Source organism: Arachis ipaensis, chromosome B7 (assembly GCF_059453495.1).
Source record: "Arachis ipaensis isolate K30076 ecotype BB chromosome B7, ASM5945349v1, whole genome shotgun sequence".
NCBI lineage: Eukaryota > Viridiplantae > Streptophyta > Magnoliopsida > Fabales > Fabaceae > Arachis > Arachis ipaensis.
The window spans coordinates 45,438,710-45,466,330 of record NC_142442.1 but is presented as its reverse complement, the minus strand read 5'-3'; the positions used below and the strand labels follow the sequence as shown (position 1 = coordinate 45,466,330).

The window sequence follows — 27,621 nt, the reverse complement described above, 5'->3', positions numbered from 1 at the left end:
TTTGATCTCCTTCTTTTAGCCATTTGACTCTAGATTTTTCTCTCCAATAGCTCTCTTCTTTCATATATGCTAGCTCCAACTTCTCTTCCAATCTGGTAATCTCCTCTCCCCCATTGATTCCAGCCATCCGCAGCTCCTCTAGGCTAGCTTGAAGGTCCTCAATTTCTTTTCGAGAGTTTGCTTTGTGAGTTATCTGCCATTGAACTAATCTATGTCTACATTCTTTCAACTTTTGGGCCAAGGAGAACATAGCCGAGCCTACTACTTCCATTTTTCACACTTCGCTGACAATTCTTTTGGCATCGTCTTCTCCACACCAACGTTCCTGGTATTTAAAACGCCTTTTACTATGCCAGGATTGAGGTTCAGTTTCCATCAAGATAGGAGCATGATCCGAGCCTGATTCTGTAAGCCTGTGCACCACTGCATTCGGAAACTTCAACTTCCATCCCATCCCTACTAAATAGCGGTCAAGCCTCTCCTTCACCAATCCTCTCCTTGTCTTTGGTTTGTCCACGTGAAAGGCCGCCCTACCATTCCAATATCCACTAATTCGTTGCTATCAATAAAATTAATGAATGTTGCAATGTTAGTTGCTGATTTTTTGCCTCCACCCTCCTTTTCCGCTTGACTTGTTATAGCATTAAAATCTCCTGCTATTACCACTTTTTCTTCCAGTTGTTGACTCATTTTTGTAATCTCCTCAAACTGTAAGGTTCTAATTTGTTCCGAACAGCTCAAATGGACACCAATGAACATCCATACCCCATTGTTTCCGAACTCTTTAACTTTAGCTGCTACAAAGAATTCCCCGTTGTTTATAATTTGAACATTGATGCTGTCCTTCCAAGCTAGCGCAAGTCCTCCTGCCATTCCTGAGGGGTTAACAATATGCCAGTTTTCATAGCTGCATGCCCGGAGTTTTGCTTCCACCTGTCGAGATTGGTTCTTTGTTTCACTTATGAACACAATCTCGGGGGAGTGGGATTTACATATCCCTTTTAGGGTGTGAATTGTTAGGGGTCTCCCCAAACCCTGACAATTCCAAACTATAGTTCTCATGGCGCCTTGGGTGCCATTTGTAGGCTGGCACCCTCCACCCCCTGTTCAACTGCATTTTCATCCTCTGTTCTTGCTTTCTTTGTAGATCCTTCAACTATACCACTCATCAACCTTTTTTTGGATCCAGCTTTAGTATCCAACCCTCCAGTACCTTGTCTTGCTAATTTTTTCCACTTTCTGCCTTCCTCTGTTGTGAGACATTGCCCTTTAGTGAATTGCATAGGTTGTCCTTCATCCTTCTTGGCATTAGACTGACCAGCTATGATAACCTCCATGCATTCTGTTCTAGAGTTGGCTGATTGAGGTGACTCAGGTGCTGCATTGTTGCTAGCGTTTTGTGGTTTCAAATTTTGTTCCTCCTCTTGCATTGACATCCCTGCAAATTCCTCCAATAAGCAGTTTAAGACCGGCTTTTTCTTACGTTGAGTAGCCTTATTCTGATTCTGGGCTGAGTTGTTGAATGTTCTTTCTCTTTCAGAGTTAATTCGTATTCCCACTTGGCTGGCTTTAACCTATTCGCCAATGTCATCCTCTTTTACCCTATCACTCTCTGTGCCCTTCAGCAGTTCATGGCAGTTTTTCACCTCGTGTCCCAATTTTGCGCAGTAGGTACAGAACTTTCCAAGTCTCTCATAGCGCAATGCCACCTCTACCTCCTTTTTATTAGGTCCTGCAACAATTAACTGATCCCTCACTTTCTTGGTAGCTTCAATATTGATCTTGGCCTTTACAATCCTAGTTTTTCTGTCTCTCATCTGAAATTTACCTACCTCCAACACTGTGCCCAGCCTCTCTCCCAATTTACGTCCAACTTCGAGGATTTTAAACAATTCTGGCAAACCCCAAAATTGAACCCAAACTGAAAAATTAGAAACAATCTCTTCATCAACGTTCTGATCTTCCTTCCATCTCTTGACATGGAGCACATAATCCTTGAATAGCCATGGAGAACCACGTTCAACACGCAAGACATCCACCTCTTTATTAAAAAAGAATTGGAAGTAATTGTCCCCTTTGTCACTCACGCTAAATCCTTCTGGATTTCTCCATATAGCCTTTAAAACATTCCCCATGGTTCCAACTGAGAAGGTTTTGGAAGCAAAGAGTTTGCCATAGAGACTATTGGAGCAAGCGTTAATACCTTCTGCTATGTCTGCCTCTTCCAGCAGAAGCACATTTCTACCTCCTTTTCGGTTGTCTTCCTCGGTCTGATATTCATCTCTCCTTGCCTCAGCTATGCTGATTACGTAAATTATCTTTGTCAAACTAGTAGTAAGAGATTTGTGTTAAAATTTAATTGACGTTAACAGTGTGGCCTTGATGGCAGCAAAGACTCTATTAAAAATCCTAACAAAACACTAAAAAATCCTAACAGAGCACTTGTCTTCAGGAGTACCTAAAGAATGACTCAACAAACTTGTTTGTGTTTTTTTGGTCTCCTTGACTGCAAGTGCGAATAACTATGTAATTTTCAAGAATCTAGTATGACACTTGTCAATCTATATCAGTATGTATTATTAATAGTACAATGATAAAAGTTTACTAATTGACTAATTTTAGACACATTATATTTAAAGACCTAAAATATTAAGTAAAATTTTAGGGATAAAATTAAACTAGATTCAAATTTATTAGGAGATCAAATTTAGCTTTACTCTCTTATGGCAATTAAAGAAAACGATTATATTAGCGTTGATGATGATTTGAGATTACGGTTATTATTAGTGCATGGATGGGTGAATACTTTCTATGTATTTCATATTTTCTGTTCTCCTTTCTTTAGAGAATGGTTGCTAGTAGAGTCCACACTTTGACTTGTTCTTGAACCCAATAAAAACATAGGTTAGATTCGGCAGAGCTCAGCATCATGATGCTGCCAGAGAGTAATAATCTTTTCTTTTCGGTTTTAAATAATTTCTATGAATTCTTAAAGTGTTTTGATATCTGTTTGATGTAGTGATAAGGGGAGTTAGCTTGAATTTTAATTACAAGATCAATATCCAGAGTTTTGAGATAAGTACATACACTGATGTGAACAACTAAACAGCTATAAATCTGTGTGCTAACTGTTTTAGATCATTTAGATATTATTTTTCCGAATTAATCATAATGATCCGGAAGGAATCAGAGAAGAAATAGAATAAATGATAAAGATCGATAGAAACAAAAGCATGGTAACAATAAGCAGGATCATAGCAAAATTTTCCACCACTACTACTATGGGAAAGTATAAATAAAAAAGGGTTATGATAAGTAATCAATAATTTTCTTGAACATGAATAACTATCAATAAAATAAAAATACACTATATTTCTAAATTATTTATCTAAATTTTAATATTAAACTAAGCATTCACACACCTAGTGAAATGAATATCCGTTATATCCATTGTTTACATTATTTAGTATTTTTATTGTCTATCTATACTTTTTTATTAAAAAAAAAGCAATAATGCGAATTATTACATTAAGATGCCTTGCCTACAAAATTAAATAACAAGAAATTAGTTACTTAGCGGAGCCTCAAGAGATCTGAGAAGCCAAAAGTAAAATTAAAGCCCATGACCCATTCTTATCAACCCCACATGTCCATCCTGCTTCCCCCTTGCAACTCAAAGGCGACAACATGTTATTGAAATCCACGAGACACAGCACACACAAACACAAACAAAACAAAACAAAGCCATATCCCTTTGTTAACAGTATATTCTTATTTACTTTAAGAGAAACAGTTAATCCACCATAGAATTTATTATTTTATCATATTAAGTTATCAGTTTAAGGTCTAATTTGAATAAATAATTTAGGAAAGTTTTTAAGTATATTGATACAATACATCGGTGTTTTACTGATTTTTAATCGTTGATCTTAATTATATATATTATATATTTTTTATAATTAAGATCAACGGTTAAAAATTACTGAAACACCGGTATACCAGTACATTTGAAAATTTTTCAATAATTTAATTAAATTCTTTTAAAAAAAACTTAAACAATAAATACTTATATTAAAAATAACTTATAAATAAGTTATTTTGTATTTATTTTAAAAGAATAGTGATAAAAAAATTATTATAAAAAATAATTTTTTTTAACTTTTTCATAAACATTTAAATAGTTTTTTAGAAAGTTATAAATTAATTTTTAAAATTGTACCAAACATTAATGTTATAACTTTTCATAATAAGTTAAAAATAAAAAAAAAAATTACTTATACACCTATCCAAACTTATCCTAATTTTTTTAGTCTAACAAAATAATAATATATTTTTAGTTCACATTTTTAAATATTAATAATTAACTATTAACAAAAAAAAATTTCTATTTATCTTCTAGTATTTTTCTTAAGAGAAAGTGTAGATGGTTAATATTTTTATTAAAATCTGACCAACACTTCACCAATAAAAAAAAATGAGTAATCTCATGTTATTATTTAGGGTCGGGGGGTCAAGGCGAACCCGACTTCACCCGATCCATGTGCACTTTAAGAGAACTAAAAAATGTATATATATTTTAAATTAATTTTAATATTATGTTATATTAATTATAAGCTTATTATTTTATTTTTAATCACACTTGTTGAATTAGAAAACAGATAAAAGAAGTATTAAATTAGAATTATAGACAAATTCAAGTTCAAATATAGATATCAATTTATCTGCATCATAAATAAATTTCTTTATAAATAAGTTTTTTTATAAATTATTGTTAAAACTTGAAAGGACTGATTTTCACCCGATTTGAACACGGTATAATTATGACCCGAAAATGTTTATTTCATCGGATTTAGAGCTGGATTATGGTCTAAAAAATAGACTCAATGTATATTTAGGGTCGAGTTTGAATTAGGACAACCTAATTTCATCCGATTCATGTACACCTCTACCCATACTATTAGATGTAATCTTACACCATTTAAAACACTAATAATAACTAATGAACAATGCTAGGGGACAGCAACTTTTGTGATTAGTTGCTATCAAATAGCCATCAATGATGATTTAATGGTGTGAGATTGGTGTGAGATTTCATCCAATGGCTCACCTTTTTCTACTAGTTATATGTTGGCCAAAATTCAATAAAATTGCTGGTCCTAGACTTTTCCATAACTAATTAATAACTACAAATTACAAAATATGCTATACCTCTCGCACTCCTCTTCTTAATTTAGTTTGTTAATATCTTCCTTACCTTTAGCTCCCTTCCATCTTCAATTTGCACTTTCGATTTTCCCCATCCCCAATCCCAATCAAAATAAAACAACACAGCATGCACGGTGGTAGTATTACCTTCATGTTCAGCTATGACCGACCTGATCGAGTGTCATCCACCTTTAAGATGCCATCAAACTAACCACCACCGCGTCCTCTGTCTTTTTCTATCTAAACTATCACTACATGTCATCGTAACTAATAATCTGTTTGTTCAAGATGTTGGATCCTATCCACCTCATTTTCTTTTTCTTTTTCTCCTTATCTTTCACACTCCGCTTGCAACGGCACAGCAGCAGGAGTACCCATTGCCTAAGGTAAGAGGTGACAAGACCATGGTCATTGTCCTCCTCGTCCTCGTGGCCGTCTTCTTCGCCCTAGGCCTCCTCTCCATCTATATTCGCCAATGCTCCGAACGTCGGCACCGTGACCAGCTCCACCCTGCTATCCTCTCTGCCACCTACGGTGGAGGCAACAGCGGGGGGCAGCATCATGGCCTTGACATTGCGGTGGTGGACTCATTTCCAACCTTCATCTACTCCAACGTGAAGAGTCACAAGATTGGGCAGGGGGCGCTAGAATGCGCCGTGTGCCTCTGCGAGTTTCAAGATGAAGAAACGCTGCGTTTGATCCCACAATGCTGCCACGTGTTCCACTCCGACTGCATCGATGTCTGGTTCTCCTCCCACTCAACATGTCCAGTCTGCCGTGCAAATCTCACGCCAAAACCACCTCACACGTCATCACCACAATCCCTCGTTGTAAACATTTCGGATCAACCTGATACGAATCCAGTTAACAGTGAGCCAAATATCATTTCCCTGATCAATGATGGCGACCAGAACAATGCAATAATAACAGAGCCGAAGTCTCACCAGGAGAGGAGAACTATTTTTAATTTGGATGAAGAGAATGGTTCGGTTCAGTCATTTTATCGTTTTAACTCGGCCGGTCATTTTACGGTTCGACCGGTGGAGAACTTTGAGCGGTTCACATTGAGGCTACCGGAAGATATGAGAGACCGGCTCGTGAATGTTAGTTCAGTTAACCGAACGGTTAGTTGCAGGGTAACATTTCAAAGGGAGAGAAGCCACAAGGAGGGTTATAGGACAAGGAGTGCAAGAAGCACAGAGCCACCTTTTATTGGCATGACCAGATTTGAAAGGTTAGAGAAGGGTGAGAGCATTAAAGGAAATGAGGTTAAAGTAGATGGGGGAGAACGGTCTTTTGATCTTCTATTTCCCAAGGGCTCAAGGGATGAGAATTAGATATATAAATATCTTTGGATCCACGACTTTGGAGTTCATCATCAATCAACTACTAATTTCTTTTGATAGATCATATAGATGGAATAGAGTCTCAAAATTTAAACGTTTCTATGCCTAGACGAAAATTAAATTAGACTAATACAATTTCACAAGTTTGTCCTTTTAACCTTGCCACTTTATTTCAATCAATAATATAAAGCCAAGTATGTTTCTTAGGATGTCTATAAGTAAAAAGAATGCTTTGTCCGAAGGAGTTTTTAATAAGAAAATATCTTTTGCTTTGTTTAGTATGGTGGATGGATAACATCATGGAAATAAAAATTTCTCTCAGAAAGGTGTATGACGGGCTAAATTGTGACTTTATTTGAGATACACTTTTGGATAAACCTTCTAATTAAAATCATGCATTGCTGGTATTCCATAATGAGTTTGTTAATAACTGCGTTGGAATCACACTCCTGCAAAGCGTTTTCCACCGTACCCACTTGTTGGAGTCCCACACTCCCACTACGTGTGTTCCAGTGTACTCATAAATCTTTGTCCTTTGTATTGAGTGTCTTTCTCTAATTATGTCTATGGCAGTTAAGAATAATATTTGGGAGCATGTCGTTATTCGGAGATGGTTCTGAACTCTCTCACCTTTGTTTTGTTAGTGATTTGGTTTTGTTTAATTGGTAAGGAATCTATCGACCAAGTGACGATGATGATGAAAGGTATTCTAGATTTTTTTTTTCTTTAATAGCTCTGAGCAAGATGGATGTTTTAATAAATAGATCACATTGCAGGTGGCTAAGTAAATGGTGGCTATAGGTGATTATAGGTTGACTTGCAAATCAACAAGCAAACCTTGCCACATGTGAAAGTTTAACTGGAATTTTATGTAATTAGGTTAGGTTAGGTGTATACTAAAATTAATTAAAAAAAATTAATCACTAAAATAGAATACACATTAAAACATTAAAATATACATTAAAAATGAATTAATATATATAAATACATGATGGCTAATTTTAGTATATAAATTAAATATCATTTTTGATTTCTATGTTTAATCTAAAGTAACTAATTGTTATGTATATTTTTAGTAAATCTAGGTTGGTTCGATATTTATAGTTTCAAAACCTATTCTCTTCTACGAATATCTGTTTACCAAAGATTCCATTTGAACAAGTAAATGAAAGAAAACAACTTTGAAAAGTAAATTGGAATTAAATCGCTTGAATTTTAAATTATAGAAAAACAGAATAAATGGCTTCAAATTTAAAGAAAGCAATAAAATGCCTTCTACATAGTCGAAGGACTTTGAATTCAAAAGACAATATAGGAATTAAAAAAGATAGAAGAAGAAACTTACAAAGGAAGAATAACTTGCAGAAAAGAAAAATTACAAAAAAATTTAAATGAAAAGTAAAAACATGGAAGGAATACTATAAAAAAAAAACTCGAGACAGACTCAAACAGTCGCTGGGATACAAGTGTGCGTGAGTATTTTTCTGAAGACGAATTTCAACCTCTTGGCGCTTCTGAACCTTCTTAATTTATAAAACAAGCTGACCAATCCCATTTTGTCAAGTGTCAACCCTCGAAGAGTTAAAAAAAAAACCGTTCCCGCCAAATGTAAATCCGAGTAACTACCCTTTGCACATCTCACCATTGATCTCGATATTCAATTTGTTGACCTCATCTTTCGACAAATCTAGTTGAATCCAAACCTTTTGTATCGATTTCCATCTCTCAACTCGACATTCTTGTTGATCTTGTCGGTCAAAATTCCTCAACTAACAAATTGTCCCTAAAATTATTATCATCATAAAAAATTCTAAGAAAATGAAAAGAAAAAGAAAGTCTATCCACATCATGTTTAGTAATTGACTAACTGTCTTAGTTAGCACCCAATTAATTGCTAACATCATGCACATCATTAATTAATTATACTTCAATTTCTAAAAATTATAAACTTAATGAGGAATGCCTCCTCTTTCAAAGTTCAAGATTTTCCTTAAAGCCGTTTACCTTCTAGAGAATCTTCCTTTCCAACTTCTAACTTCATTTTCATCGTGGCAAAGAATTTTAAGCTTCAAATTTCACTCCCTTTCTGCTTTCTCCTAGTACATTCCTACTTCATTTTACTTTTTGCATTCTCCTAATATACTTCTATTTTATGTTTGTCAATATAATCATACCCCCATTCATAAAACTCTCACCTTTAGTAAATGATCATAACATTTGGGTTTCTTATTCTAAAATAATCATTAACGTTCTTACTTTGACCAAAACTCGAAGAAACCACAATTAAAAATCATTTCTCTATTTCCTATCATGCAAAAATGGATGTTTCAACTTCTCTTGCTATGTCTCCAACAAAAGCAAAAAAAAAAAAAAAAAAAAACAGTCCTCTAAACACTAGGAAGAACAAACGACCATAAGAACTTTTAAAAACATTCTCTCAAATGCAATGGACACTATTATTGAGGATCCGGTCAATACTACAAACGATAGAAACTTTCTTTTCCTTTTTTTGTCGAGAACGAATTCCACTGCTTCTTAAGCCCTTGAATTCTCTAGAATATGCACAAAAAGTTCTTCACTAATTCTCCAGTTGCGATAATTAGGACTTGCTAATCAAACAAGGCCTATTTAAGTCCCCATTTGTTGATTTGCTTATTGCAGCTCAGTTACCATCCGAAGGAGTTCGGAAGGTGTTGGGGGAGGTAGATCAGCCATGGATGGACACAGAATGTTTGAGGCCAAAAAGGAAAAGAGAATTATATTTCGGCCCCACAGTGGGAGCCAATTGTTCTTGAGTGAATAACTTTACTATAACTCAACTCCTGAAAGCTAGCACCGAGCTATTATTCCTGACGTGAGCTAAGAGCTTGAAGGTCCGAGCTTTTCGTCTGAGAGGTATGTCACGTCGTGGAGAGAACAAAAGGGGGAGTGTACAGGCAAAAGGCACTCTGATACTTAAGCCAGTATTGGTTATTTTTTATATATCCTGCCAAAGATAAAATGTCATACCTTTATAGGTGAAGTGAAACAGATCGGTTACGCTTCTGGCAATCATTTTCATTGAAGGATGTTAATGCTGTATTAGGTCATTATAATATTTATTCTGCATGAATCCGATTTATGATGTTTGAATATCATAACGTGCTAAGCCGAGCTATAACGCCTAAAGCCGATTAATTGCTTTTTGGTTAAATTTTACCAACCACACACACACACACACTAGTAGAAGACCCGTGAAATGCACGGGTTGAAAATTTCTATTTTGTGTTTCGGATTTGTTTTTTCAGTCTTGGATTGTTACTTTTTACGTTAATAAAAAATATTTTTGTTGTTCAATTCTTAATTAAATGTAACAGATTTATTTACTCTATCACTACTCAATACATAAGTATTTTTTTCTAACTCTTCATAGTTTGCATAAGTATCGTTTCCAAAAAGGAATGTACTTTTTTAATACCTAAGCTACATTAACCATTCTAGGCAAAATGCACCTAAGAAATCCATCAAACAAAAGAAATGACCAAAAGATCACTTCCAACTTGTTCAATATAGATATATCAAACAAGTACAAATCAATTCAACAACACATTACTATACAGTCATCTAAATACCATAAAGCATTCACTTGGTAAAACCACATAAGTTAAGGAATAAACTAAATTGTGGAATGAGAGATTTTTATATCATAAAAGAGCTACTGCATTTTATTAAATTTCAAAGAAATAAGTACAAACATAAAGGGCTAAATAGCTAATTTGCCTAGTGGCTAATGATATTATGTCCACACCCTAGCACTTAATCTATTACATGAGAAAGATGCCCAAAAAATAATCCAAAAAACATTCCATACAAAACATGAAAACACACGCATATTCTCATCCACTATAATCCAATGCATCAAATGCTATTACATGGACACAACCAAAATACCTAATGCCCTAGATTAGTCCTAATCGGTAGTTCTAGTTAACTGCCATGGGGAGCCACCTCAATTAACCCCCTGTCCAGGGGAGCCATCATTCCCCGAGCCACGAGACTCACCTGCTTCATCAAATTGCAGCCTCAAGGATCTTCTCAACCTCTTCAATGAAGGCTTTGCATCTTTCTCAGCATCAATAGAGCCTCGATTAAGGCCAACCACATACTCCTAGTGTAAACAATTACATGAAAATAGAAACCTAATTAGAGGGATAATTAATGAGTTCTAGTCAAAGGAACTTATCATAAAATTAAGCGTCCTGTCAAAAAAAATTGCAACATTACTCACCTCTTCACTTTCATCAACTTCATCACATACATTTTCAGAATTATCCACTTCATTTAACTTATCCATGACAGCATCAACAGACTTTCTCTTGAGGAGAGGACACTATTAAATAACACAAAATAATAGGTTCAATTTAAACACAACTCAAAAAATGGTGAAAAATAATATAAAAAAAAATGATAGAAGAAACTGGAAGCATGGTACCTTAGCATCTTCATCAGCTCCCAAGTCAACAACATTTGATTCCTTTTGGGTGCATTAAGGCGAACCAGCAAAGAGCTCAGAGCAGCTGGAAGGAGTCAATCCCAAATTCGGTGATTTGGTAACCTTAAAAGGTTCCTCAAATGATCCTTCTCCTTTTGATACAAACTCAGCCTTGGATAATACAAAGCACATCCCATATAAGACATGAATAAAGGTGGAACAACCAAAAAATGGAAAATTTAAGAAAGAATTTATTAAAATGAAACAATAGGTTTGAATTTCGTTTTATACCTTTTCGGGACTCAAATCTGAACCAGAGAGCTCAAACATTCCAACTATTGCAGCATCATCACAAACACGCCTCACTGGATAAGTCCCTTTGAATTTTTCCATCCCAACAGGCCTACTAAGAACCTTGAACAGCATAGTTTTTCCAACAATTTCTTGGAATATAGAAGGAGACTGTGTGCCAAACACAACCTACGAACAATATTAAACAGACACATCAGAAAAAATGTATTGGTAGAAACTGAAGGATAAGAAAACTCTCTAACAATAAACTCAGCACATAAAAAGAATATAGCATTCGATTGACTTACATCCACATCCTTAAGATGTTGTTCAAACAGCTGAGCACAAGTCTTATTCAGTAGGTAACTTGCCTCACGATCAAAGAGGACAAAAATAGAAATACCAGTGGAATCCTCGAACAACACCTTCACTCTAAACCTGGATATTTTTAAGATGCACATAAATACTGGCCTAAGGTTAACAACTACGCAGAAATAATTCACAATTTAACAAAGCACAAAGGAAACATTGTAAAATATTTATACCTAGGAGTCACATTTGTAATATGGATATTGCAAAATTGACAAAAGTAAATCTCAGATTTTGCCTGAACACCTCTGCCACATACACAAACAAAGTACCACCAAGGACCATCCTCAACTATTTCAGCTATTTTCACTAGTACAACAAAAGTTCCAGCCTAAAAATATAAGACCAGGTCTATAAATGTTAAGACATTATAACCAAAGATAATTGTAATAGAAACTAAAACCGAAAAACTAAAATAAATACTAACAGCATAGTATGTTCAAGTACAAAGGAGGACAAAAGGATTAATATCGTTCCAAAACAAAGCAGTATTTACTAACGAATAGAAAAAGAAAATTTAACACAAATTATCGAAGAGTAAAGATGATAAAAAAATTAAAGTGGTTCCAACCCGGTTGTTATCATCAAGCGACTTCACAGTACACCTAGGTGTGAGCTTCATAAAGTCTTCTTCTATTTCGATATTTTTTCCAGAACCAACAATGCCAATGGGTTGGGATGCACTAACTCCATGTGGAATAGAACTATTAACAAATACAGCACCAACTTAAATAAGTAAAAAATGACAGCAACAACAACAAAAAACACTACATAAACTACATGTACAGATATACCTTTTTCTGAAAAGCTGCCACCTCTGGAATGTCAAGATTAAATCCAAACTTTGATGCAAACATAACATTCTGAAGCCCAACTCTACCTGAAAATAAAAAATAGATACATTGGTTAAATGAATATACTGTTAAAACCAAGTGAACTTGGATAACTGACACACCTGAAATAAAATTTACATGATACAAACCTCTAAAATCCTTAACTTTGGCAAGTTGTAAAATCACAACTGGCTGTTCAGCATACCTAGAAGACAGAAATCGATTAACTTTATCAACATATTCACCAAATAAGGCACACCGAATTCTATAACTGAAAACAACCAACAAAATCACCTACATTATTAGAAAGTTGACTATACAAATGCACCGAAAACAAAAAAGAATCTCAATAAGAGGAAGAGGTAGAAATTAAAGAAGGCTAACTCATTTTCAACAAGTTCCATCACAGCCATCTTCATCTTCTTTCCATCTTTATCATATTCTTTTTGTAAGAACCAGAGCTTTTTCACAAAAGATCGTTTTAATAAAATAATAATTTTAAGTGCCCGAGATGGATTCAAAATTTAGAAGTTTTAATTTAAAAATATAAATGTAAAAATTGGTTTCAGTGAATTTTTCTGAGTCAGAAAATATATTTTCTACGAAAGACCGAGAACCGGTAGCCGAACCGGTCGAATCGGTTTAAACCTGTCCGGTACTGTGTTTTGAAAAAAATAATATTTTGGAAAATTGATTAAAAAGGGTAAAAATAATTTAGAATTTGAAAACCGAATACTAATCTTAAAGGTTTTGGCCCAAAGTGGCCAAATAAACCAAATAGGCTACGCGATTGGACCAGGCATAAGTTGGGCCCAAGCCCAACATATAAAAGCACCTTTTAATGAGCCTTAAGCTCATTTTCAGCAACCCATAAAGAGAGGGGCGCTGGTTATGAAAGAAGAGAGGAAGAAGCAAGTGACACTATTCATCCTCCACTTCCGGGAGCCATAACTTTTGATCCGAAGCTCCGATTGACGAGCCGTTTGTAGCCACACGAAGCTCTCGACGAGCTCTTCTTTTTTATCTAAAGAAATCTGGTAAGATCTCTCATTTCACACCCCAGTTTTCCGCCCTAAGTTTCTGTGCATTTTTGGGTTGGGGTTTTGAGCAAGTTTTGTAGTTTTGGTTGTTTAGGTAATTTCTAGTAGCGGGTAATTATTAGAAATTACCCCACTCCTCTTTGGACAAGGTAAGATTTCACTAAATCCTTGTGTTTAGTTGTGTTATGGTTTCTAGGTTTTGATTTTGGTGATATATGTGTTGTTAGTTTGAGCTTTGGTGTTTGTTGGAGTTGGTTGAGGCTTTGGATCAAGTTTGGTGGCTTCGTTTTGATGTTTGGTGCGTTTGGAAATCAGCCAAGGTATGGTTTCGATTTCCTTTATGTAATATGTAATATTTCTAAAAACTTAGGCTAGTTAACCTTAAGATAGGATTGAATGCTTTGGGTATATGTTCAATTGTATGTGATTTTGATGTTTGGGGATAACTTGTATGATAGTGATGATGATATGGAGTTTTGGTATGAGGAGTATATGAGTTTGATGATGAGTATTGGTATTTAATGATGATGAAGGTTGATGATGAATGTGTGATTTAATTGTAATTGATGAAGGATTGATGATTATTGAAATTGATGAGGATTTGTAGTGATTGTTAATATTGTTGAGGGTTGATATTGATTATGAGTGTTATGATGGTTGTTGATGTTGAGAAAATTGAAGATGAATGTTGATATTTGTTATGGTTGTTGAGAGTTGTTGGTATTGTTGATGATTATTGATGAGTTGTGTTGATTATGGTAAATGATGGTATTGGTGTATGATGTGGGAATTGGAAAATGATAATTTTTGAGGATTGTTAATGATTGATGGGGTTTGTTAATGTTAATAAGGTTAATGGAAAGTGAAAAATGTGAATTTGGATGGATTTGGAACTGTTGAATGGTTTAGAAGGTTGTGTTATTGAGAAAATGGTTGAAGTAGTGCTTGGTATGAATTTTGGACTGTTTTGGTATGGTTGAAATGTGATTGAATTGGTATTGGATTGAGGTTTGGTTAAAATTGAGTTTTTGAGATTTTGGGTAAAAATAGATTTTTGGTGAATTTTGATGGATCATAACCTGAGCTTCAAAGCTTGAAATTACATGAAACTTGTTTTAAATTAAAGATGGCTTTGAGAGTTTTAAATTGATATAAAGTTTGTAAAATTTGGATTTTTGTAGAGGAAGTTATGATCATTCAAAGATTGGTGTCAAAATCTGAAATTCTGCAAAGTTGCAGAATTTTGTGATTTCTGATATGTGCGCACGCACAACCCTGCAAAATTTTAAACCTGTGCACACGCACAGACCTGTGCGTACGCACACTCAGGGAAAGACTTTCTGTTTTGAATGCTAGCACAGCTGGTGCACGTGCATATCCAATGAGAATTTATAACCTGTGCGCACGCACACGTTGGGAAGGTCAGTTTGTTGGGAACGCTCGCACACCTTGTGTGACCGAACAGAATTGCAAAACTCCGTACCTGTGCATACGCACACTCCTATGCGTATGCACACGTTTTAAAACTCTCTTGGGCGTGCGCACGCACACCACTGTGCGTACACACACGCCCTGTTTCTCAAACTTAAACTTTGTTTTCAACTGTTTCACCTTCCCAACAAGCTTGTAAGCTTCTGTGACACCATTTTGAGATTCTTGGGCTTATTTCTGGGCATTGAAACATGGGAAAGGTCTTAGGAGAATTTATTTGGTATTATCTGGAAAAATTAGAAAATGGAGGCCTAAGTTTCTGGTGTATTGAGGAGGAGTTTGGTTGAGAGAGAAGGAAGAGTAGTGGACTTGGTGCTGACAGTGAAATTGAGAAAGTGGAATTAAGAAATGATGATGGTTATTATGAGCTTGGTGGATATGGAAGAAAAGTGTGCAGGGCCTATATCCCTGGTGTAGCAGACTTCTCTGCTACATGAGTAGAGGTTGCTGAAAGTGATTTGAGATGAGAAATGATAATGTCTGGTGATGATTTGAGGTTGATGGACTTGTTAGATTATATGAGAGTGTGCGGGGCCTATATCCCCGGCGTAGCAGATTTTTCTGCTGCATGAATATATGTTGTTGAGAGTGTGCGGGGCCTATATCCCCGGTATAGCAGATTTCTCTGCTGCATGACTAGTGTTGTTGAGAGTGTGCAGAGCCTATATCCCTGGCGTGGCAGATTATTCTGCTGCATGATTTGTTGTGGTTATTTCCTTCTCTGCTGCAGGAAGTGTGCGGGGCCTATATCCCCGACGTAGTAGACTCTCTACTACATGAGTGTGCAAGGCACTATATCTCTGGCATAGCAGAAGAGCTGCTGCATGAGTGTGCAGGGCACTATATCTCTGGAGTGGTAGAAAAGGCTACATCCAGGAGGATGTGTCGGGTTGGCATTTACGGATTGATAAGTGATATCATGAGCCAATAGGATAGACATTCATCATATGCATCTCTTATGTGTTTGTTTGCTCTGATTACTTGAGTTTGCCTAATTGTATAACATGCCTACTTGCTTCTTGAATTACTTGTTATATATGATTATTATCTGTGTTTTACTTGTTTGCATTAATTGTGATTGTCTGGTGCTGAGAAGGTTAGGTAGGGGGTGGCAATGGAATCGCATGGAGGTTAGGTTGGAGGAGGCTGTGGGATACAACGGTGTGATTAGTATTAGTTAGAATTTTCCTAAGTTTAGATAACCCGATTTAAGGTTTAAGTTCTTTATTTGTTCTTTTCGTTTAAGCTTGAATATCTGTATGTGATGTGAAGTTCTAGGATTGCCTTTGGCCTCCCAGAGCCTTACATCTTACATTATTGGGCACTGTTACCATACTAAGAACCTCTGGTTCTCATTCCATACTTTGTTGTTATTTTTCAGATGCAGGTCGTAATTCACCTTGGTAAAATTGCGGATATGGTGACAGAGCGGAGTATGGTTTCTTCCTTATTTATTTTTGTCTTAATTTTTTTGTAGTATTCTCTCACCTCTTGTATATTTATCTTTATGGCCTTAGAGGCTTACTTGAGAGATAAGTTGTATAAGCATGTTTTAAATTTCAAAATTTTGTATGTCTGTATTTAACTAGTCGGCTTAAACTCCGCAAGTCGCGGCTAGTTCCCTATGATTATTATATTCTTATATCTATATATATTCTATCATTTTGCATCTATAAATTGTACCTTATGCGTTTAGTTACCGTGTGCGAACGCCTCACGTATGTAATTCTGCATTATGCGACCTTAAACTTTAATTGTAAGACCCCAAATTTTTGAAAATTAAAAAATTAGTTATTTATGAATCATTATATTTGTTGAATTTTTATTTTAAAAAAAATATTTTATCAAAAATAATTTAAATAGAATTTTATAATTGTTGAAGTTTAATTTAATTATGATTTATTCTATTATTAGTTTAAAGTATTTATTAGAAATTATTTTAATAAACAAAAAATTTAAATTAATTTTTGTAATTATTATTATTATTATTATTATTATTATTATTATTATTATTATTATTATTATTATTATTATTATTATTAAAGTTTAAAAGAAAAAAAAAAAGAAAAGAATGGCCGAAGCCATTAAGAGCACGAAAAAAGAAATAGAATATGATTTACTATGCTTATTATAATTATTATGCTTACTATACTTACTATGCATATATATATATATATATATATATATAAAACCAATGAGATATGTCCTTTTTCATGACACCTAACCCTTTTCTTAATAAAAGCTTCAGCACTAATCCATTCTTTCTTTTAAATCATGAACGAAGTCAATTAAGAAACAAAAAGAAAGGAAACGTGGCTTGTATATATATAACACTTTGACACCTAATGAGTTTTAGTATCACAAAATTCTCATTCAATACCCTTAGGCTTTAATCACATTCATCTCTTTCATATCACCGAATGAACTAAAGAAAAAAAAGAGAGAGAAATGCCGTGAGTGAGAAGAACGTGATTTCATGGCACCTCCATGACTTCCGGTTTTAATTTTTTGAGATTCGTAACTTCAATAAAAAATTTAATCCGATAAAAGTGTTTATATCTTTCTCTTTTATGTGCTGGCGTTACTTTTTATTTATAGAAGTTGACGGTGACGTAGTTCTCATTTCTCTTGAGTTCAGTCAATTGAAGTTCTAGGAGGCACAAACGATTTCTAACGTTTTTTTCTTCAACAGCTCGGTCAGAAAGCTTCTCCGAAGCTTTCGTTATTTTGATTTCATACGGAGGTAGGGGATTTTGTAAGACCCAGAACCTTTGAAAAGTCTTTTTATGATCAAGTCTCAAATCATATAATTATTTATAGCCTTAATTTCAGAAATCATTTTATTAAAGATAATTAAGGCAAGTTTTGATTTATTGAATTTGAAATGAGTTATGATTATTATCCAATTTTACAATCATTGAATTATTTTCTATATTCAAATTTATAAAGTTGGTAGCTGTGAAATAATAAGGATTTCTATATGATTTGGATTAAATAATTAATATTTTAAATATTAATACTGTTATTTTGAAAAATAGAGAAATTAATTATATTATTTCTAATTTTTAGATTTGGGCATTTTATTGAAAATAATTTGTAAAGTTGATGAGCAAATAGTATTTTCTATGTACAATTAGTGTTGGATTTAATTTGGGTTTCAATTACTATATTACTCCTACTTTTATTTGAAATTACAAAATTACCCTTGAACCAAATTTTTCCCTAATCCTAAAACTCAACACACATAACTCTAACCCTAAAAACCCTACCCGGTTCCCCTGACCCGGTACACCCCAGGATACATAATTCAGCAGCAGCAACTGCAAGCTGATTGAAAGAACCAAAGAAACAAAGAAAGAAAGAGCAATCGAAGGATAAGAAGAGGAGAGGAGGGAAGATGCCGCGCCGGTGCGTCGGGCTTCACCACCGCCATCGCGTCATCGCCGCCGGGCCTGCGAGTTGCCATCCGCGCCGCTGCTGCCGTTCCACGACGAGAGGAGGTTCGCAGCGGGTAGCGCCAGAGTGAGGGAGAGGCCAAGCGGGGGGCTTTCGCTATTCTCCTCGTCGCCGACTAGCTCGCGCCATTGTCCTCCTCACCGCGGAGTCTGAGTCCTCGTCATCCACGGAGGGCCAAAGAGAGAAGCTCGAGTAGGAGGGAGAGAGAGATCGGCAGATAGGGGGTCCTTGTTCTGCGGCTGTGCCTCCGCCGTCGCGGGTCCTCTGCTGTCCTTCCACCATCACTGAAGTCCTTCATCGCCAAGGCTTGCTGTTCGAAGATGCCACTTCGCCACCGCTGGAGGTTTTCTCCGATTCAGTTAGAAGGAGAGAGTGCCATTGAATGGGGAAAACGCTTCTGTCATGCTCCTCGGTCACTGGTGGTGGAGCCGCGCCGCTGTCGGAACCACCGCCATCTCTGCCAGCTTCCACCTCCATCGTGGTCGATAATGGAGGAGAGTGGAGGAAATTGCCTCTGCCGCTGGAGCTTCTAGCTACTTTTGTCGTCGCCGAAAAAGTTGCCGGTAAGGGTTTTATTTGAAGTTTCTGCCTTTTTGGATTTCGAGAAGGTTTTAATGTTGCGTGGTTTTTTATAGTTGGTCCACCAAAGATTCTGGCCGCCGCCGGAGCTGTTGTTGGGGCCGGTTCGAAATCGTAGCTGCTCTGTTTCGCTAGTTCAGTGAGTATTTATATTTCGGAAAGCCTCGGGTTAGTATTTTGTTGTGTTCGGTTAATGAATATGAGTTTTGATAACGTGGGGTCGAGTCCTGATTATTATATGTTGCGATTAGTGTTGCTATGATTATTGCGAAAGTGGCTGGGAGCTGAGGTTTTGGTTGCCGTCAGTTCGGGTTGAGGCGGAAAGGACTCTGTGAGGTGTTTGGGTTATGGAATTGCGTTTTGAGGTAGGAGCGCTTTCCAAAAACTATGTTTAATGTATTGGAATTATTACATATGGATACTGGTGCGAGATATTGTGTATTTGGTGATTGTATCTTCCTTATGTACTATTTGATTGACTCAAATGACTATGGATGTTGGTTTGGCTGAATTGTTGTGCGGCTTTGTGAAATGTAATGTCTGAAGTTGATTCTTTAAAGATTCGAAATATGAGTTTAATCCGTTGAGGATTGGTTTGAATTGAGTCAATTATTTTGATGATGTGAAAGATATAATACTCTTGAAATTCAGCCTGGGTTACTTTAATTGATTTGGTTTTGATAAATGATTCATTGCTGAACCGATTCTTTAAAGCTTTGGAAATGAGTTAAATCGGTTGATATTGAGTTGATTTTGAAATGGTTTCTTGAGATATGCCACTGAGGCGACTGTTGGATTTAGCTTGCTTTGAATTGATTTCTGGTTTTGAGCTGTTGAAAAGGAATGAGAAACGGTTTAGTTGGGACCCGAACCGGGTGGCAAAAGTCCAAGTTTTAGGGGAGGTGCTGCCGAAATTTCTACAAAATCCTAGTCTTGTTTAAAAAGTTATTTAAAAAGGATTGGATTTGAGAAGTTGTATTATTTGATTTATTAAGAGAATATTTATATTTTCAAGCTTAATTTATTTAGTGAACTTTATGCCTTGAGTTTGACTTATTTAGAAATGAACTATTTTTACCGTTTGAATCACTGAAGGAAAGAATGATGCTCTAATATTGATTTCAATATAAAAAGGAGCTTTTAGTGATTTCAAAGGAATCTAGACTTTTGATTGAGTAATTAAATTTGAGGCATTTTGGGAAGAGTCAGAAAAATGGGTTCCAAAAAGAAACCTAAAAGTGGTTTGATTTAAATGAACCGGTTCCTTTTCAAATGAGTTGGTTTTTGGACTGGGTTGGAACTTGTGATTTTGTATGGTCGGTTTCATAATAAATTCAGTTTTATTTACTTGAACCGAGAATCTATGATTTTAATAGTTTCAATGAATTCTAATGAATTGATATAGGTTGACCTTCCCTAAAGACTTGGGACTCTGCCGAGAAACTTTTGTTATAAAATCCCATTGTTGTATGGGTGATTTTGAATACTTTGAAATAAATCCTTAACTTGCTATGGTTTTGGAAGTTTTGGAAAGAGAATGCCGAGAGTGGCTTTATTTTAAAAAGGGAACTCACTTTGAGTAAATTTGGCTTATGAGCCTGAGATGATTTGAGAAACGAGATTTCTAAAGCCAAGGCTGAAAAGAGTTGAAACTTGATTTCAAAGTGAAACGATTTGAGAAAAAGTGATTTATGGCTTAAATGCTGGTTTTATGAATTTGATGATGTTGGATGGTGGAAGTGCTGTTTTGTTATGGGCCGGAATGACTGTGTATGATTATGAATATTGGCTGGTTCTGGATTGAACCGCGAGCCGGAATGGCTGTGTATGATATTGATTTATGGCTGATTGCCGAATGAGTTATGGGCCGTATGGCTGACTATGAATTATGAATTTAAGCCGGATGACTGAGATGGATGTTGATCCATGGCTGGGACTGAATGAATATATGCTTGAGATACCTGGGTAGCAGCAAGGGTTGTGGTTCGTCCCACTTGCTCCAGGTTAGAGACTGTGACGCCTGTGTAGTAGCGGTAGTAGTGGTGATTCCACTCGCTCCAGGTTGAGCTTTTAAACACCCGCCTGGGTAGTAGCCGCAGTAGTGGTTATTCCAATGGCTCTGGGTTGAGCGGGTAATAGCAATGGGGTTGTAGCTCAAACCTACTTGCTCCGTGATGGGTGTTTCTGTCCATGGTTAGCTACCATGACGTGTCGGGTTGGCTATATAACTGACAGATGATATCATCAGCCACTAGGGATAGGCATGCATCATATGCATCTATGTGACATTGTTTGGGTGTGCATATTATACTTGGTTTGCCTATGTGATTAATTGCTAATTGTTCTACTTGCAATAACTGTTTGTTTGTGCTTGCATCTTCCTATTTGTGTTTGCTACTGGGACTCTGTTGGACTGTGGTGATTGGTTGATGGTTGGATTGTTTGGGCCTAGGGTCGTGGTTGAAATGAGATGGACCGATGGTTGGTTTCGGTGTTGTGTGTTTCTGGTTTGAAAAAAATATGAAAGGCTATTTTGGTTCAGCATAGATAAATCCTTTGAAAGGCTTTTGAGTTTTTGAGAATTGAACGGTTCCTCTTTCAGAAAAGATTTCCAACTTTACTTTCATTGTAAACCGTTGTTTTTGAAAAGAGGCATGAGACGGTTATTAATCACTGGTGCGGTTATCTTCATGTATCCTATTACAGTAATTCCCAAAAACCCTCTACTGAGAACCCTTTCGAGGATGATGTTCTCACCCCCTACATTTTTCCCCTTTCAGGATATGGGCGCAGAAGTTACGAAGAGCTTATTTAATTGTTGTTGTGATACTCTGTATTGTTTTAGTTATGATTTATTGTACCCTCGCCTTTATCTTGATATAATCTGTAAGAGGGATAGGAATTGTATTGATTATTACTTGTAATATATATATATATATGGATGTACTCTTTATGAGTTGTTGTAAGTTGTATGGTATTTATGGATGTACGTTATCGAACGAAAGTATTTTTGGGAGCGGTATTGCGATTTAAAGTTTTAAACAGGCTCATATTTTAGTATTAATTAGTATAAGTGTCGTCGTAATATCTGAGCTATCAGAGTCGCGCAGCCGGAAGCGTGAGCTTTGGTAGTTAGGGTGTTACAGATTTTATTTTAAAATTAATCATTTTAATTTATGAATGTCATTAAAGTTTAGTGAATAAGTGCAAATAATTTATAAATGTCTCGTGACTAGTTTTATTGTTGTGAGTAATTAATTGATGAAATTGAATTGCGACTGGTTGAATTGAGGCTGTGAATGATGTTGGTTTTCTGATTTTGATGGAATTGTTTAAAATTCTGATTTATAAGATTATGCTGAATTGGTTGGTTGTGGCTGAAAAATCTGATTATTGAGTTGGAAAGTCGGTTTGATTGAATACTATGTAAAATGATTTTCTTTTCTTCATTTGGGGTTAATTTGATATTGAAAATAAATCTGCATTTGAAACGATTTGAGATAGTGGGAATGAGTTCTATTGATTTATCAAAAATGATTCTTTTAGTCTTTTGAAAGAGATTTAAATCTGAAATGGTTTTGAAGTTGGTTTAGGAAAATCATGGTTAAGTAAGAACTGGTTTTTGTATGAAAGAAGAACTTCTTGTAAATAAAGTAGTTTCGGAGGTTTGGAAAAGGTTATAAAGAGTGATGTTGGTTTTAAATAAAAAATTATTTGAGTTCGGTTTATTAAGAAAATGAATCTCTGCCACAGGAGAGCAGAGAACAAAGATCAAAAGAATGTATTAATTAAAGAAATTGTCTACCACAGGAGAGCAGATGTGACATTATTTGGGCCTTAGTGCCAAATGTAAAGTGGAAATGCCTACACACTGAGAACTATTTTTCAGATGTACGCTTATTGATTTGGAAAGTCACACTCTATACGGCCTAGCCGTACGACTTATAAGCACACTGTATGCATCTGGAAAGCCATACCTGGGACTTGTGCCCGGGTAATGTCGGGAGCGGGTAGGCAACCGACACATGAGCTCATGGCCTGCACTAGGGATAGACATGCATCATGTTGTTTGCACATTTGCGTGTGGCTGTGTTTGCTTGTATTACTTCTCCGTGATTATGTTGTTTGACTTGTTTGTATGTTGGTTTGGACCTCTTACTTGTACTATTAGTTTGCGAATGTATTGAGGTGTTTAAGAATTAATGTTGTGATTGTTGAGGATTAATTATGTGACTGAGAGATGGGTAATGTGACTAGTTTTATATTTAAACTTCAATTTGAGTTTAGAGATTTCAAAAGAGGTAATTAGTTAGCTAGAGTAAAACCAAAGGTATTTTTAAAAAGGTTTGATAGAAATATAGTTTTTTTAGTAAAGTTAATTATTTGTATTTTATTTCACTACTTTTACGGTATTTCCATTCCCTACTGAGAACGTGTGGTTTGTTCTCACTGCAAAGTCTCCCTCCTTTTAGTGACATGGGTTCAAAGACTCAGTTTGAAGTTGCAAGGGATTATTAGTCTTATTTGAGTTAAGTTTATGCATTGAGTTGCTTTCATAGAATTTCCTTGCTTTTGTTAGTAAGCTTTTATTTTATACAGATGGATAGAAATTGTATCTGAGTTTCATTTGAATCCTTTTGTATAATATTTATTATTATTAATAATTATGTGATTATTATTATTTGAAGATCTTTGAAATGTGGTTTTAACTAATAGAAACAAAATTTTTTGGCTTTTCTTAAAAATTGAAACGCAAAATCGAACTAAAGGCTCAATATTAAATAGTAAATAAAAGGAATTAGGTTAGTAATGCCTTACTTTTGGTACGATCATGAGGTGCTAAAAGTTAGGGTGTTAAATTAATCTTTCATCGGGCTTCTAGAATATATTATTCTATATATATATATATATATATATATATATATATATATAAGCCTTAGGACTGTTGTAACCTCTGATTAACTTTTGCTTTACAGCTAGAGGTAAGGTTTAGGGTAATTAGGGTGTTACACTTTCCCTTCCGATACAGAGACCAACAGACCCACCACATCTCAAATGAATATGAAAAAAAAAAACTATTAGAAAATAATGATAACAAAGAAACATTCTACAAATCACAAAGAAATAAGACTGCAACCATTCCAGACAAAAAAGTATGAGCAAATAGCACAACATACCAACTAAGAAATCGAAATCCTCTTTAGTTTCTAAAAGTTCAGTGAATGGAGAGATTGTAAGAGCAGATTTTAGAATAATATCGCAGATAGCAGCCCTGACAGTGGTCCTAAATTGGAAAATCAACTTAAACTGATGCCTAGTGGCCCTATAAGATCCTTGGTTTGGCACAATAGAGAAGAGCTTCATGACATATACTCGACCCTCAGAGAGAAGTTCTTTGAACTTATAAATCATAGTCTCCCGAACAGTAGCTTGTATCACCCCTACCAATCAAGATAAATTATACTAAAAATCTGATAAATGACAAATCGAATAAAGAGAAAAACAAATTTAAATGAAACAAAATTTCAAACCTCGATATAAAAAAGGTAAGGAGAAACACATCTAAATGCAAAAAACAAACAGCCAAAAAATTTTAATAGATTTAGACTACTATAACTCACAGATTTATCAACCAAAATCATCTCCATGAAATTTGGGAGAAGCTGACGAGTGAAAGTAGGAACAGTCTAAAGCCTAATCACCCTAACTTTGAGGTTCCATGCTTCCTTCTCAGGATTAATCTTATTAACTATATCCATGGCAATTGTCATATTGAAATGCAATTAAAGGGATGAAAGAGAAAACATATTTTAGTCAATAAAACAGCAACTAAGAAACACATACAACAGCAACATGAATGTGAAAAAAATCTGTCATAATCAATGGGTTCTCCCTTTATTTATAAACACAAATCAATTGAGTAATTTGAATTTTAAAATCCATAGAACCTTATTTTGGGAGAAAAAAAAGAAGCAAGTAAGATAGAGATTTGAAAGATATTGATATTGATTGACTTTAGATATCAATCTTTGATCCCACTAAATAATCCTATATATAGGCCCTAAGCTAACAACAATTGATACACAAATAATGTATATAAATGGTAAGCTATATTAACCCTAAGTTAGCTTCTATATAAATTGTAAGCTAATAGGAGGAGAGAGGATGTGATGAGATGAGGATGAGAGAGAAGAGAAAGATAACAAAGACAAGATGAGGTAACACCTAGAGAAAAGTGAGAACTAAAAATAAAAAGAAAACCTATGCATAGATTTAGGAATGGTAGACTTAGATGAGGACACCTTTTAGTATAGACATCATTATTCTATTAGGCTTTCTATATAATTATATTTCCAATGAAAAATATATCATATTCCCAATGAAGATACACACAAGATAATTATCTATCTATGTAATGAAATACAAAAAAAATAAAGTGACCATCAATAAAGTTCAAAAATTGTGCTCAAAAGAAAAAAATATATACAATCAAGGAATGAAGATATAAACAAAAGAGGGTAACAAATAAGAATACATTTCTTACTAATTTTATTTTAAAAAATAAGAGAATAGAATCAAACACTCAAATTTCTCAGAAAAAGAATCAACATAAGCTCAATAGCTAAATAGAAAATAAAAACTTAATTTAAGTAAACATATGCAAAGAGAAATATCACTTAACTTCATCAAGCAACTTGTTTTCCCTAGCAAACAGATCCTTGATAATTCAAGAAGAAGGGATACAAAATAAAAAAGTATTTTAAATAGCTTACCAATAAAAATCAATTTGTGTACACTTATACATAAATAATGCCCAGATAATTTTGACTTTCAACAGAGAAAAAAAAACACAAATGTAAATTTGACACTCAATTTGGTTGTGAAACTAAAATAAATTTTTGGTTTTTTATTAAAATGAAACTAAAATAAATACCACGAGTGATTTAATATCACAAATGAAACTAAAATAAAATTTGATTAGTATCTCCAAAATAAAAAATAAAGCAAATAAAAACATAAAAAAGAGAAAAACAGACAGAGAACAAAATAAAGAATAGTAACAAAACTTCTAAATAACTTTTAAAAATACAACTCAACAAATCTAGAACCTGAGATTGGTCACTATCAAGTGGGATAAAATATTTCTCACAAAAATTAGAGAAACTTAAGGAGATAATGTGAACCGGCTCAATTTACATATCATTTTCAACTATTGACCACATTTTCTTTATGAAAATAAGGGGATAAAAATTTATCACTCATAAAAAATGAAACAAAATATACCAACAAAATTTTCTAAGAAAAATATTGTAATTATTTTTAAGCATACCAAAAAAAAAAAAACAAAAAAAATAACGTATAAATAAGTCAGGAGAATTATTTTTAATTGTTTACCTTTCTTATTAATGCTGCTTGAAGTTAAGGAAGACCATCATTGTAACTATAACAATTAATAGAAGATTTCACACAACTTTATTCACTTTATCCAATGACTTCTTCTGGTGGCTGCCAATAAACCACAACCTTAAAATGTTCAGTAACACTATCACGACACACGATAAACAAAAGTAAGGATCAAATAAGATGTAAAAAATTAATTAACCACCAATTATTCAAAACAGTAACTGAATAGAAATAAGTAATTTGTTGAAGAATCAAAATTTAATAGCCTTTAGAAACAAAAAATTCTGCATATTGTGAGAAAAAATATATAGAAATAGAGAAAACTTCTTTTCAAAATAGTCCAAGTTTCCACCTTCTCAACAGAGTTTTAATGAAGTTGTCCCAAACTCTTTAATAAGATTAAAGCACACACATATCCCATTTCTAGATACAAAAAGGTAGCTAAATGAATATGAATACATGACTTGAACTTTACATTATAAGACAAACTAACAAAGTAGAGATAATTTTCCAACAGCTCATGCTATAGTAGATGTATTTATACACCTTTTTTTGCATAGCAGTGATCCCCGAATTAGATTATTTATCGCAAAAAAGAGATATGTTTTCCAAGATATTGGTTACAACACAAAATTATATATCAGTGATAAAAATAAAGTTACGATACACAAAAAGAAGCCCAAATCAAAATCTTGTGTATTTTTTCTTCCTTCTATTATGAAACCAAAAGAAAACCAACAAAATCGGCATATTTGATCAGCTTATAGAATTAATCCTTAAATAAGCATATTTCTTAACCCATTCAGAGCTTGAAAACATAGACAACCATCAACATCTTTATCGGTAGAAAAATTGTAACAACCCAAAAATTTAGAAGTCTCTAGAGTCTAACAAATACGCAATTTCTAAGAGCAGATTATTATCTTGAGTGAAATACTAATAAAGTTCTCTGCCAACTTTGAATTAATCATTTAACACCTATATAATGAGAAGCTCAGATTATCTTTTAACATCATAATAAACTTTAGTAACTTTGATTATATTAGCAATAAACAAAAGATTTAACCCACAAGGCAAAGGATGGTTATTAACAGTAGAATTATAAGCATGACATAATAGCAATTACAAAAGATAGT

At 34.5% G+C, this 27,621-nt stretch overlaps 3 protein-coding genes across 3 annotated transcripts; 1 reads left to right on the top strand and 2 right to left on the bottom strand.

The window, feature by feature from the left end:
• Window positions 1-1,574: 1,574 nt before the first annotated feature.
• On the bottom strand, window positions 1,575-2,135 carry LOC107607157 (uncharacterized protein At4g02000-like). Its single transcript, XM_016309136.2, has one exon. The coding sequence runs from the start codon at window positions 2,133-2,135 to the stop codon at window positions 1,575-1,577; it is 561 nt and encodes a 186-aa protein (XP_016164622.2).
• LOC107607155 (RING-H2 finger protein ATL38-like) lies at window positions 2,134-6,542 on the top strand. Its single transcript, XM_016309135.3, has 2 exons — window positions 2,134-2,167; window positions 5,332-6,542. The coding sequence occupies exons 1-2, from the start codon at window positions 2,134-2,136 to the stop codon at window positions 6,540-6,542; spliced, it is 1,245 nt and encodes a 414-aa protein (XP_016164621.3).
• A 3,997-nt stretch (window positions 6,543-10,539) lies between these two features.
• On the bottom strand, window positions 10,540-24,493 carry LOC107607154 (uncharacterized). Its single transcript, XM_088494694.1, has 13 exons — window positions 24,259-24,493; window positions 24,094-24,131; window positions 12,900-12,976; window positions 12,665-12,786; window positions 12,469-12,562; window positions 12,254-12,386; window positions 11,859-12,013; window positions 11,622-11,751; window positions 11,314-11,502; window positions 11,146-11,193; window positions 11,023-11,064; window positions 10,819-10,920; window positions 10,540-10,698 (listed from the first exon to the last, which is right to left on the bottom strand). Exons 1-13 carry the CDS (start codon window positions 24,491-24,493, stop codon window positions 10,540-10,542), a joined length of 1,524 nt encoding a protein of 507 aa, XP_088350820.1.
• Window positions 24,494-27,621: the final 3,128 nt, after the last annotated feature.